This window comes from Chenopodium quinoa, unplaced genomic scaffold (genome assembly GCF_001683475.1).
Source record: "Chenopodium quinoa cultivar QQ74 unplaced genomic scaffold, ASM168347v1, whole genome shotgun sequence".
NCBI lineage: Eukaryota > Viridiplantae > Streptophyta > Magnoliopsida > Caryophyllales > Amaranthaceae > Chenopodium > Chenopodium quinoa.
In genome coordinates, this window is record NW_018742556.1 from 347968 (window position 1) to 361522 (window position 13555).

Here is a 13555-nt window from a genome sequence, read left to right on the forward strand (position 1 = left end):
AATAATAATCAAAACAATTAAATTAAATAATTGAAAGAGAGATTTGGGACCAAACCCTCAGAAATTAAAATCTTTCACGTCTAGGGCGAAGGCAACTTCGAATATGATTTGGTGTTTCCAGATCTTGCGAATGCGGAATTTTGTATTTGAGAAAAGGCTAGTTTAGAAAAGAGAGAGAGAAAGAATAATCAAGAAAATATTGATGAGAGTTGGTAAAAACTTAAGAATAAAGAGAATTGGTGAATCTTGGTGTTGATGATTGAAAACAGAGTTTTTGATACGATATTTATAGAGAAAATCATCCAAAAAAGATAATTTATCAAAACAGAGTCTGAAGACCACAAAACTAATTTGGCGCCAGCCCTGGCTCATTGGCGCCAAGACCAATGGCTAGCGCCAGGCGCCAATGCTGGCGTCTGGCGCTAATCCTGATACCAGGCGCCAAGGCCTTGGGTTGGACGCCAAACCGACTTTTAACGCGTTTTCGAAAATCTGATAATTTTACTGTACTGGAAGATAAAATAATATAATTTCAATCGAAAATGCTATTTGATCTAATCAAAGCTCTGAAGAATCCTAATTGAATTAAGAATGATAAGACCTTCTAGAATGTTCTAGAAGACCAAAACCATTCCTAATTACATTAGGAATGATAAATCATATTAGACCCTCCCCTTGATCATTGGGCCGTACTTACAAACCGGGCCCAGTTTAGTAAATTGGCCATAAATTCCTCAATATTCATCGGAATTGGGCTTATAATATATCGTTGGAAAGGTCTTTGCAAGCCCCATCCAACTACACCACTATTGGACCCATATAATGAACCAACCAAACTGGATTGACTGTTTTCTTAAAATAAAGTTTTCAAAAACAGGAAGAAGAGAAAAGAAAAGAAATAAAACTTTCCGCAACACTAGACCTTTCCACACTTTCGTTTCATTCCATTATGATTCGACGTAAAAGGTACTCATCACCGGGTTTGGTTTTGGGGAGACACAAATGGGTGTCTTCACACCCCAACCCCATGGGAGGCAAACCTGAACTTCCGACAACCGTTCTCTTCTCCATCCTCCGGCAGCCCCTTCCCCACCCCCACCACCACCACCACCGGGATCTTCATTCCCTTCTTCACGACCCACCAACGACAACGCCCCCCCTCTCCATCTGAATTTCTCCATTTCAAGGATCAAAACAATCCTTTCTTCACCATGACCACCCATAAAGCCTCCATATTTATCTGACCAAAATTGATGATGCAATCCATATTTCTCAATTCGCTCCTTAAATATCACTTTCAACGCCACTATATACTTTCACTAGTAGAAAAAACCAATTTGGAAGCCCTAAATTGGAAGCAATTTTTCAATTCCGCTTCCAAAAACCCACAAAAACCCTCCAAAAAAAACCAAAGATTTGCAAAGGGAAGCGGTTTGAACTGAACCGCTTCCATAAATCAAAAGGGAAGCGGTTCAAACCGCTTCCTTTTTAAAAAAACATTTGCCGCCCAGCACAAAAACCATTCTCTGTTATTCGATTTCCATCCTCTCATTTTTCATTCCAAATTCACATTTCCTTCCACTCCTCTCATACTTTCGTTCCCCTCTCATTTCAGTCTCGTCGAGACTCCACCACCACCACCACCACTCCTTCTCTGTTCGTGGGTGTTGCTGCTGGTCGTGGTTGTTGCTGCGGGGTTGCTGGTGCTCGTAGGTGGTTGCGGGGGTGTTGTGCTGTGGTGGAGCTGGTCGTGTTACTATGGTTGTTGTTGTGGTGTTGCTGCATGTGGGTGGGTTGCTGCAGCCGGAAGCTGGTGGTGTTCGTGGTGTTGCTGCTCGGGTTTGCTGTTGGTGTCCACCTCTCCTCCCTGCCATAAGTACCTAGCACCACCACTACTCCTCCCTCTCTTACTCCACATTCCTTCTCTTTCTCACTCTCAAATTAGGGTGAGTTGTTGCTCGATTTTACTTTCATTTGATATAATTGTTTGTTTATTCCAAACTTAAAAGTTAGAGTTTCAAATTTAGTTAACACAATTTTACTTAACTGTTTAATTAATTGTTTGTTTATTTCATATTGTTAATTTTTTGTTTAATTGTTTACATGTTATATATTTATATGTTGTGTAAATTAAAGTAGCTTTAAATTAATTTTATTGAATATATTACTTGTTAGTTAACTAGTTAGTTTGTTAAAATTGGTTAGTAAAATATAATTTATGAATGGATTGTTATAAATGAATGTATGGATTGTAAAGTAACATTAGTTTGCTTGTAGTTACTCTAATTACCACTATATAAATGAATGAACTTGTGTATTGTTGAATGTCAAATAATTGCAAATTATTGAATGCTTGCATCATCATTTGCCTAGATACTTGTTCAAGTCTTTCTTATTAGGAGAAAGTCTTGAATAATCCCCGGTTGGGACTGTTCTTGGACGTTTGATCTCACTTAGGTAGTGAATGTATGTCTCTTTTTCGATTTTAAGGAATATCATGGCTTATCATTTTCCCACCTTGTTCTCTAGGTCATATGTAGGTAAGTTATTACCTACATAGTGTACTTGGAGAACTGGGGGGAAATGCTGCCGGATTTTCCCTAAAATTGGAAAGTTGACATACATTCACTAGTGAGATTAAACGTTCAAGGATGGGTTAGGTTGGAGTGATAAGGACCTTTTTGGAGAATTCATTTTTACGCAATATGAATGATATATATGGATTGTACTCTGATTGACATCATAAATGTGTTGGTATGCTTAATCATATATGTATTGGTATGCTTAAAGGCAATTTAAAACGTCGATGGATCGCGGTTGGATGTATGGTAGACGTGATACATTGGAATTCTTTAATGGTGTTCAAGAGTTTTGCAAGACTGCTTCACAATATCAGCTCAGAACGGGTGTCAATGCCCTTTATTGCCCTAGTGTGAATTGTAATAATGTCACATTGGTCGATAGTGTTGATACTATCATGGTTCATGTACAATGTCATGGGTTTAGACCTCAATATCATGTGTGGGTTTGGCACGGTGAAAAGGGATCGTACAGAGAAAATGTTGTTGGAAATGATACGCATGATAAGAGTGTCGAGATTCGTGTGGAAGAGGAATATGGGACTGATGATGGGGGAGATGGGGATGAGGGGAGGGATGAGATCGAGGATGGTGGCGTTGATCACTTGGATGAGATGATGCATGATGTTGAAGGTGACTTCGGGGACCGGTCCGATGTATTTGATTCCTTATCAGAGGCTGCCAAAAAGCCTTTGTATCATGGGTCCAAAAAATACACAAAACTCTCGGCCGTGCTAACACTTTTTAACATTAAGTCAAAGCATAACTGGAGTGACACTAGTTTCACTTCTTTGTTGTCTGCGTTATGCGACATGTTTCCAGAAGGGAATGAACTTCCTAATTCCTACTATTATGTAAAGAAACTCATGTGTCCATTTGGTTTGGAGTATAAAAAGATTCATGCATGTCCTAATGATTGTGTTCTGTATTGAAATGAATATGAAGAGTTGGAGGAGTGTCCACGTTGCGGTAAGTCGTGTTACAAGAGAACAAGTTGCAATGTTGGGATGAAGAGACCTCCTGCTACGGTGTTGTGGTATCTTCCCATTATTCCAAGGTTTAAGCGTCTATTTTCAATTCCAAAAGACGCTAAGAACTTGAGATGGAATGCAGAGGGAAGAAAGAAAAACGGTTTGTTGAAGCATCCGACCGACTCTCGACAATGGAAGAACACTGATATGAAGTTTAAGGCATTTGGTGATGAAGTAAGAAATTTAAGGCTTGGGTTGTGCACGGACGGTATGAATCCATTTGGCACTCTTAGTACCAAACATAGCACATGGCCAGTTCTTTTAGTGATCTACAACTTGCCTCCATGGTTATGCATGAAACGCAAATATGTAATGCTTTCACTTTTGATAATGGGGCCAAGGCAACCTGGAAACAACATTGATGTTTACCTTGAGCCCCTGGTTGATGATTTGAGAAAGATGTAGGACAAAGGAGTTTCCATTTATGATGCCCATAAGAACGAGATGTTCTGCGTGCAGCCTTGTTGTGGACCATTAATGATTTTCCAGCATATGGCAACCTGTCCGGGTACAAGAACAAAGGGCACAAAGCATGTCCCATTTGTGTCGATGACACACCGAACGTGTACCTTGATCACTACGGCAAAGATGTGTACGTGAGGACCCGAAGATTTCTTAGGCGGGATCATCCATATCATAGGCAGAAAAAGGCCTTCAATGGGAAAGTAGAAGAGGATGCTGCTCCTAGGCCATTAAGTGGAAAGGAGGTTTATGCTCGAGTGAAGGGTATACCAACTGTGTTTGGTAAAACATCAAAACCTGTTGATCCACATGCTCTCTTTAAAAAAGAATCAATCTTTTGGAAGCTTGAGTACTTGAAAAAACATGATGTCAGACATTGTCTCGATGTGATGCATATAGAGAAGAATTTTTGTGATGCAATTGTTGGGACAATTATTAACATTCCAGGCAAAACAAAGGATGGAAAGGGTGCGCGATTAGATTTGGAAGTGTGGGGGGTTCGTTCGGAATTGTGGGTTAAACCAAAGGCAGGGAAGGCAAAGGAAAAGGAAAAAGGAAGCGAAGATGCTGGCAAAACACGTAAGGGGAAGCGCAAGGGAAAGGCCACGGGTGTATCAAAGAAGACAGATGATGGACCCGGCAAGAAGGAAAAGGTTTATTTACCTCCACCATACTACACATTGTCAAAGGAAGAAAAACGAAAGTTCTGTGCTTGTTTGTATGACATCAAGCTTCCATCTGGGTTCTCGTCAAACATGAAAAGATTCATTTCCTTAAATGGAGAATTGAAGTTGACAAGTATGAAATTCCATGATTGTCCCATGATGATGCAAGTATTTCTACCCATTGCAATTCGTGGTATTTTACCGAAGCACGTTAGAGAAGATATTACTAGTCTTTGTTCGTTTTTCAATACTATATGCAGCAAAGTGCTTGATCCTTTTACACTTGATGCTCTTCAGGCGAATGTTGTTATTACTTTGTGCAAATTTGAGTTGTGTGTTCCAGTCTTTATGAGACGGTGCTACCCTTTTGAAAGACACATGGGTACATTGCAAGATAAAGTTAAAAATCCAGCCCATCCGGAAGGTAGTATGATTCAAGGGGTTGTTGATGAGGAGATTGGTAATTTTGTTGCAGAGTATGTTGTTGTTGCCAAACATATTGGGCTTCCCACTTCCCGACATGAAGTAAGACTTGATGGTCATGGCACAATCGAGTCGAAACGGATCTCACCCACTCGAGAACAATTTTTGCAAGCTCATCTATTTGTGCTTCATCATGTTGCGGAGGTTCACCCATATTTAAAAGAGCACATGGAAAGTTTGCGAGTTGAATTTCCATCAAAAGGGGAAAGGGCACTAATGCAGTTGCATAATTAGACGTTTGTGACGTGGTTCCATGATCGAGTGGTGCGTCAATTGGATGACAATGTCTCTGATACAATAAAGTGGCTAGCTTATGGTCCAAAGGAAGATGTTCATTCATTTGAGGGATGTGACATAAATTGGTATACATTTTGGACTGAGCGTCGGGATCAGAAATCCTCATCGACTCAAAATAGTGGTGTGACTCTAGTGGCTTCATCAAAAGAGTTTGCAAGTGCAAAGGATACATCACCAGTTGACGCACTATTATCCTACTACGGTCGAATTCAGGAAATATGGGAATTGGATTACCGTGAGTTCAAGGTAGGTCTTTTCAAGTGTAAATGGATTGATAATAATAGGCGCAACGTAAGATATGGCGACTTCACTCTTGTAGACCTTGGCCATTTGCGGGATAGTTTGGAACCATTCATCCTTGCGTCACAAGCTAAGCAAGTGTTCTATGTAACCGACCCAGCCGATCCAAAATGGTCTATCGTCTTAGCTGGAAAACGAAGGATTTAAGGGGTTGGAGATGTGGAAGACCCCTTTCACTGCTCCCAGAGTTGATATAGCAAATGATGTAGACAATGATGCAAATTATATTCGATGTGACCACAACGAGGGAATACTCGAATGAAGTACTTTATTTTTGCGTTTTTGAACTTAATTCACTCTTACAATCTTGTTTGGGCATGAAATCAAGTACTTGTAAGCAATTTCAACTTTTTTCAAAGTAAGAACCTTATTTAGGCCATTTTGAACTTACTTCGCTCCTAGAAGCTTGTTATTGCATTAAAACAATTACTTGTGATCATTTTGGACTTATAAAGATGTTATGTATACCAATTATGAGTTTTTAGATGAATTACATGTGATTTTTAATGACTATGTAGAATAAGGGACGTAAGAACCTCATTTAGGCCATTTTGAACTTATTTTGCTCCTAGAAGCTTGTTTTTGCATGAGAACAATTACTTGTGAGCATTTTGTACTTATAAACATGTTATATATACGAAATATGAGTTGTTAGATGAATTAGATATAGACATTTAATGACTATTCAGAATTAGGGAAGTTAAAACCTCATTTGAGCCATTTTAAATTTATTTCGCTCCCAGGAGCTTCTGCAGCTTGAAAACAATTACTTGTGAGAATTTTGTACTTATAAACATGTTATATATACCAATTATGAGTTGTTAGATGAATTAGATGTGAATTTGTTTTCAAAACAAAGAAGTTGGGTAACTGTTTGGCTATTTTGGGTACTCACCATTAATTTGATTGTCTTTAATGATGACTAATGATTTTGTTTGCTTGTGATGTTAGGTGTTTATATATAATGGGCAGTGATGATGAGTACCTTCATTGTGATGACAATATGGATGATGAAGACCATGGGAATTCTCAATCTGATGATGAGGCGTATGATATCAATAAGGAGACAAATTTGGGTGAACCAGAAGACCAAGCTCACGATGAGTTGCTACATAGGCTTGACGAATATGAGAGATCAGCTGAATGTGCCCCCCTATTGCGGATAATGTTGTTACCGAGTTTGTAACTGATTCACAAGGACAAAGTCAAACACAAACTCAATTGAAGACCATCGTTGGTGGAGGGGGGGTAAAGGCACCGGTAAAGAAAAAGGGACGGGGTGCAACAAAAGCTTTTAAGAAACCCGGGGTTCCCATGGTTCTCGAGTGGGATGAGTTTGATCAACCTACTGGCCAATGGCTCCGCCAATATTCTAGTCACATTGGCATACTTACTCGTAAAATACCCATTACACTTGATTAGGCCAAGGTACCTGAAGGGTTGCTTCAGATGTTTTGGGATGATACAATGGTAAGTGGTTTTATTTCCGATTAGCTTTGTATATGTAAATGATAAGTGAAGTGGCAAATGTTGCACGGAAAAAAAAAAAAAAAGTCAAGTGGTAAGGTTCTGCCGCTGCCCGGGCCTGCTACAGCTCCCTGTGGAACTGCCTGGGCTGCTCCAACTACCTGGGCAGCTGCCTGGGGTGCTACTGCAGCTCCTTGTGCAGCTGCCTGGGCAGCTGTTTGGGGTGCTGCTTGTAGGGAATAATTTCAAGCCTTTAAAATCCCACTAGCTTGAACCCCACTGTGATCATACACTAAAGTACGGTGGCGTCCAAAAGGGAAGAAGATAGAGCAAAAGAGTCGCCAACAAGTTTTTTAGGAACTTGTAAATCGTTCACGAGGTGAAGGTTACACCCCTTAACGATCCAAGAGATCGTCAACTCCATAAGGTCATGAACCAAATAAGGGTTCGGAGATGAAGGTACAAATCCAACCTAAAAGAGATTGAACCTGCCCTAATAATAGGCCTCTACTTTATTCTGATCGTATTCATGTGCGCTTTTTAATTAACATACAATCAATAGGATTAACCCTAAACCTGTTTATCTATGTTGGTTAAATTTAATGCACAAATAAACTATTATTGGCGATCACTTGAATTATAATCATATTAACCCTAACAAGATTATTAATTATCTTATTAAGCGTGATTACAAGTACCAATTCCCTTTAAACATGCATAAAAGGCGTGATCAAGCAATATAATAAATAATAAAGCAACATAATAAATAATAAAAAATAATAATTATAATCATCACAAATATAATTAAGAATAATCATCATGATAACACCCATATTAATCATAATAATAATTATTATAGCGATAACAAAATTATAATCATAATAAAATAATCATCATCAAAATAATAATAATCATAAATTATAACAATTATAATCATAATCATGTTCATGTTAACATTAAAGCATAATAAAAATAGCAAGATCTTAGGCATGATACTAACAAGATTAATAACAAACCCTACCATGTCACTAAGCAATAAAAATCAAATCTTTAACCCTAACATGATACTAACAATCATAAATATTAGGAAGCATCATAGGAATCATATTTAATATTAAAATTACCCTAGACATGATACTAGGAATATCATAATAACAATCTAAACATGATTTCTACATCATAATATCAATAAAAACCAATTAAAGTACTTACTTTGATGCCTCATACCTCTTTCTAATAACAAAATACACACGTTAGTAACTTCAAGGAAAATAAAAAACAACAATTAAATTAAATAATTAAAATAAAGATTTGGGACCAAACCCTCAGAAATTAAACCTTTCACGTCTAGGGCGAAGGCAACTTCGAATATGGCTAGGTGTTTCTAGATTTTGCGAATGCGGGATTTTGTATGAAAAAGCAAAGGTAAGAAATAATTGAATGTATGCTAATAAAAACTTGTGAATGAGGAGAATCAGTGAATGTAGATGATGGTAATTAATGAATGAAACGGAGTTTTTAATACGATATTTATAGAGAAAATCAACCAAAAAGATAAATTAAACAAAACAGAGTCTGACGCTCAGAAAACAGGGCAGGCGCCAACCCTGGCTAGCTGGCGCCAGGCACCAACACTAGCGCCAGGCCTAGTTCCAGGCGCCAAGGCCTGGGGTTAGGCGCCAAGCCTGATTCCAACGCGTTTTCGAAAATCCGATAAGTTTACCGTACTGAGGGATAAAATAATATAATTTCCTCGAAAATGCTATTTGATTTTGATTAAAACTCTGAAAAGTCAACAAAAGTCAATTTATCAATGCTAATTGAATTAGGAATGAAAAGAACCTTTTAGAAGATTCTAGAAGACTAAAACCATTCCTAATTGCATTAGGAATGATAAATCATATTAGGCCCTCCCCTAGATCATTGGGCCGTACATAAAGCTCAAACCGGGCCCAGTTTAGTAAGTTGGCCATAACTTCCTCAATATTCATCGGAATTGGGCTTATAATATATCGTTGGAAAGGTCTTTGCAAGCCCCATCCAACTACAGTACTATAGAACCCATATCATGGACCAACCAAACTAGATTAGCTGTTTTCTTAAAATAAGTTTTCAAAAACAGAGAGAAGAGAAAAGAAATTAAAACTTTCCGCAACACTAGACCTTTCAACATTAGAAAGGTACTCATCACTGGGTTTGGTTTTGGGGAGACACAAATGGGTGTCTACACTGCTGCAGCTCCCTGGGCAGCTGCCTAGGCTACAGCTTGTGGTCCCGATTTTTTTTGTTTTATTATTTTTCTTTATTTTGCCATTGCCTAACGAGGACGTTTTCATATAATGTTCCAGAGTATGTTCAATATTGTTGATGAGCCGGCCAAGAGAAAATCTTTTTTCGCATTTGTACAAGAGAGGTTCAAAAACTTCAAAAGTTCCTTGAGAACAAGATGGATCCATAAGACAAGACGTAAAAGTTCAAAGAAAAAAGTGAAAGCCAATGGAGAACAGGAGGAACCTGAGAAGAAACCATGGGATGTATATCCACAAATAACGGTGATGGAGTGGGAGAAGTTTGTGGCGAAATCAACTAGTTTTACTGCACTTGTATGTAGTTATCTATCTATCAATTAGAGTTGACAAATAAATATGGTTCAATACAAATAATGATGCTAACATTTCGTAATGTGTAGGTAAAAAGTGAGCAAGCTAGAATTAATGCGGGGAAGAAATCGTATAGCCATCATATGGGTTGTAAGACATTTGCGGAAAGTAGACCAAAGTGGATCAAAGAGGGTCTATACCCCACATCAAAGCTATCAACATCTGATAAACCAATGTCATCCACAGTCTCCACTTTGGTATGTCGTCCAATTGATTGGTGGTGTGCTATGCATGGTATCGACAAGGGCACCGACAAGTATGTCATCTCGCGTCCGGATACTAAAGTCGTAGCAGATGCACTTGTGAGCAATCTATGATACTTATGATAATATTACAACTTTATTATTATGTATTTTCATATAAACTACAACCTAACTTTGAACTAGAATTTTTTGGTGTTGTTACAGCTCGAGCATACGTCGGAAGTGGTTGAAGGCAATCTCACTCCAAGCATAGACAACGATCCTTTCACCTTAGCTCTTGGAAAACCATATCACCATGGGCGAGTTATTGGATCGCGAGGAAAATAAGTAGGGTGGGAAAAGGTGATGGGTCCAAAATACACCAGATCAGGAAGAAGTAAATCAAGTGTCAATTTGCCACACCGTATGAATGAAAAGGAAAAGGAATCAATTAAGGCGGAGATACGCAAAGAGGTGCAAGAACAATTGCAAAGTCAATTCAACGCCATTTTAAAGCACATGAACTTGCCGATCTTGCTGTTGCCCTCGAATACTCAAGTGCACTCATGTAGTCATCCAAAAGGCGTCGGGGATGATCCGGTTGTTGAGAGAGAGGTAATTTTATTACAATCAAATTTGGTGAAAATATGAACGTGGTCCAGACACTTGTTGGGAGCGAGTTACTTATTTTACTATTGCAGGTTCCTAGTCCTATGCATGCAGACACATTGGAGATTGCACATCCAACACCTGATCCTTTGCCAGATATTAAGGTAAACGTCAATAACTAATCAAATGTGCTTCTATTAGACTTACGTCGGTCACTTCATAATTCATGTCCTAATCTAATGTGTAGGAAGAGACACCTTGTGAGCTTCTTCACCGTGGGGAAAACATGGATGGAAAGTTGAAGTTGGTGGGGGTATGGTAGCGCACAACCGTTTGACAAGGTCCATTTCAAGTCTAATACTAGTACCTGATATATCTCGGTCGGCATCAATTCTATACTACCTGGTTTTGAGGACTTACCACTACCGGTGCCTAGAGAAGAGTATAACTTCTTTAAGCTACAAGATTCGACGGGCAGCTTTGTGCAATGGCCACGTGATTGGGTGAGGTTGATAGGAGGGGTAAGTATCAAATACCATTTTTTAAAAACAAATATAACATATCTTGTAATATGACATGTGCTTTTATGTTACTAGATTTCAAAGGAAAATCAATCCTCAAAAAGGAAGAAGGTGGAGAAGACAAAATCCAAGGTCGTCCAACCTCCAAACAGCATGGAAGAAGGACAGGGGTTGAAGGGTGAACACTTGTCGAAGAAGAGCTCGAGAGGTTCTGCCTTGAGCTGTACTCCACTAGTTGAAGATGATGTCCTTCGTTTGCTCTCTAAGGCTTGTACTTTTCTTCACAACCGCGTTAGTGAGTTGCCATTTGGTAGATATATTGAAGTGAATTTACCTAAGGCATTGTTCCACTATGATGAGGATGCAATCGCATTTATTTCAAGAGTGGATGTGACGAAATTTCTAACCGGTTCCATGCTTAACATTTCCATCATTCAAAATTTCATAAGGTAATTCAATGGCACTATTCCTAATTATATTGTTGTTGCTTTTCGAATGTAGATAGTGCATTTAATAAATGATCCACACATTGCTTTCATGAAGGTCACTACAGGAGCACCTTCTTAGTAAAGGTAATTCTGAGGCTACAGGTGGGTGGTTATGCCCCAAGCAGACCTCCGTTACCAGATGCTTATGCAACCCGCGTGATGTGCAAGATTACCTCGAGCGGAGTATTAAGGAATCAACCCGAGCGCGAGACAAGTTCATATTAGCGCCATGCTTTGAGAAGTACGTCTAAATATGTCATAATTCAATTGATTGCTTAGTAATTATGTTGACGTCTAATCATTAATGGATTGTTATTTGGTTAATATATGTGTAGTGCTCATTGGACTCTTTTAGTGATTTGTGTTTCCAATAACACAATCTACCATTTTGATTTGGCTCGTGTGAGTCCACCGCGAAAGCTGCTAGTGAAGAACCTACTGAATAGGTACAAATTGCAACCCCTTGTTGAATGTCCTCACCTAAGTTATTGGCTAGTTATATTTCTAACTTTAAGCTTATTTTCCTACAGTGTTATGAAGAAGCTAAATTGTCGTTCGGTTGCGGGTCCTACGTTGAAATATGCAAATGTAATGCCTTGACATAGTGACTTGTTTAATAAACTTCACATCGATAATGGCTATGCATGATATCATTAACACATGGTATTTTAGTGTGCGTAACAAGACAACGGAGTTGACTGTGCCCTGTACGTGATGTGGTTTATGCTTGACATAGTCAATAGTTGCACGGAAGCTCAACACATTGATGAGGTATCGGTTTATTTTATTATTTTTTTCCGTTCGATCAATACTACCTTCCATTATTGCACCGAACACATAAATGGGAAAGAGAAAACCCGAGGCAGCAGCCCAACAATATGCTGAACCCGAGGCATGGTCCGGGGTAGCTGCACCCGAGACAGCTGCACCCAGGACAACTGCACCGGAGGCAGCTGCACCCAGGACACCTGCCCAGGCAGCTGCAGTAGCCAAGGCAGGGCTGCCCATGGAAGCTACAGCAACAGCCCAGGCAGGTGCCCAGGCAGCTGCAGCAGGAGCCAAGGCAGGGCTTCCCATGGCAGCTACAGCCACAGCCCAGGCACCTGCAGCAGCAGCCAAGGCAACGCTGCCCATGGCAGCTACAGCAGCAGCCTAGGCAGGTGCCCAGGCAGCTGCAGCAGCAGCCATGGCAGCAGTCGAGGCAGCTGCTGCATCGCCGCCAGGGAGTGGCCGAGGCAGCTGCTGCATCGCTGCCGGGGAGTGGCCGAGGTGATTTTTGTGAATGTGTTTACCTTTCGTGAATTTGGTTGATTTTTGTGAACTTGGTGCGTAATTTTTGCTAAAATTGGTTAATAAGTCATTTTAATATTCTTTGTGCCTTATACGATGGAAATGCGTCCTTAAACTTACTAAAATGCTATTTTCATGTGATTATAAAACTTAGACACCTATTAATAGGTAATATTGACATTTTATGAGAAATAAATACTTTATTTTGATAAGAAATGTAGAAAATAGGCAAAGTAGAAGTCGTATAGGCCTTTTATGGGCCATTTTGGATGGAATACGTCCTAAAACTTAGTAAATTGCTATATTGATGTGATTTCAAACATTAGATACTTAAGAATAGGTAGTATTGACATGTTGTGAGAAAGAAATACTTTATTTTGATAAGAAATGTAGAAAATAGGCAAAGTAGAAGTCGTATATGCCTTATATGGGCCATTTTGGATGGAATACGTCCTAAAACTTAGTAAATTGCTATATTATTGTGATTTCAAACATTAGACACTTAAAAATAGGTAATATTG

General features: G+C 39.1%; 1 protein-coding gene across 1 annotated transcript; it reads left to right on the forward strand.

Moving 5' to 3' along the window:
• Positions 1-12585: 12585 nt before the first annotated feature.
• LOC110720299 (testis-specific gene A8 protein-like) lies at positions 12586-12900 on the forward strand. The gene has a single exon (XM_021899301.1). It carries the CDS (start codon positions 12586-12588, stop codon positions 12898-12900), a length of 315 nt encoding a protein of 104 aa, XP_021754993.1.
• Positions 12901-13555: the final 655 nt, after the last annotated feature.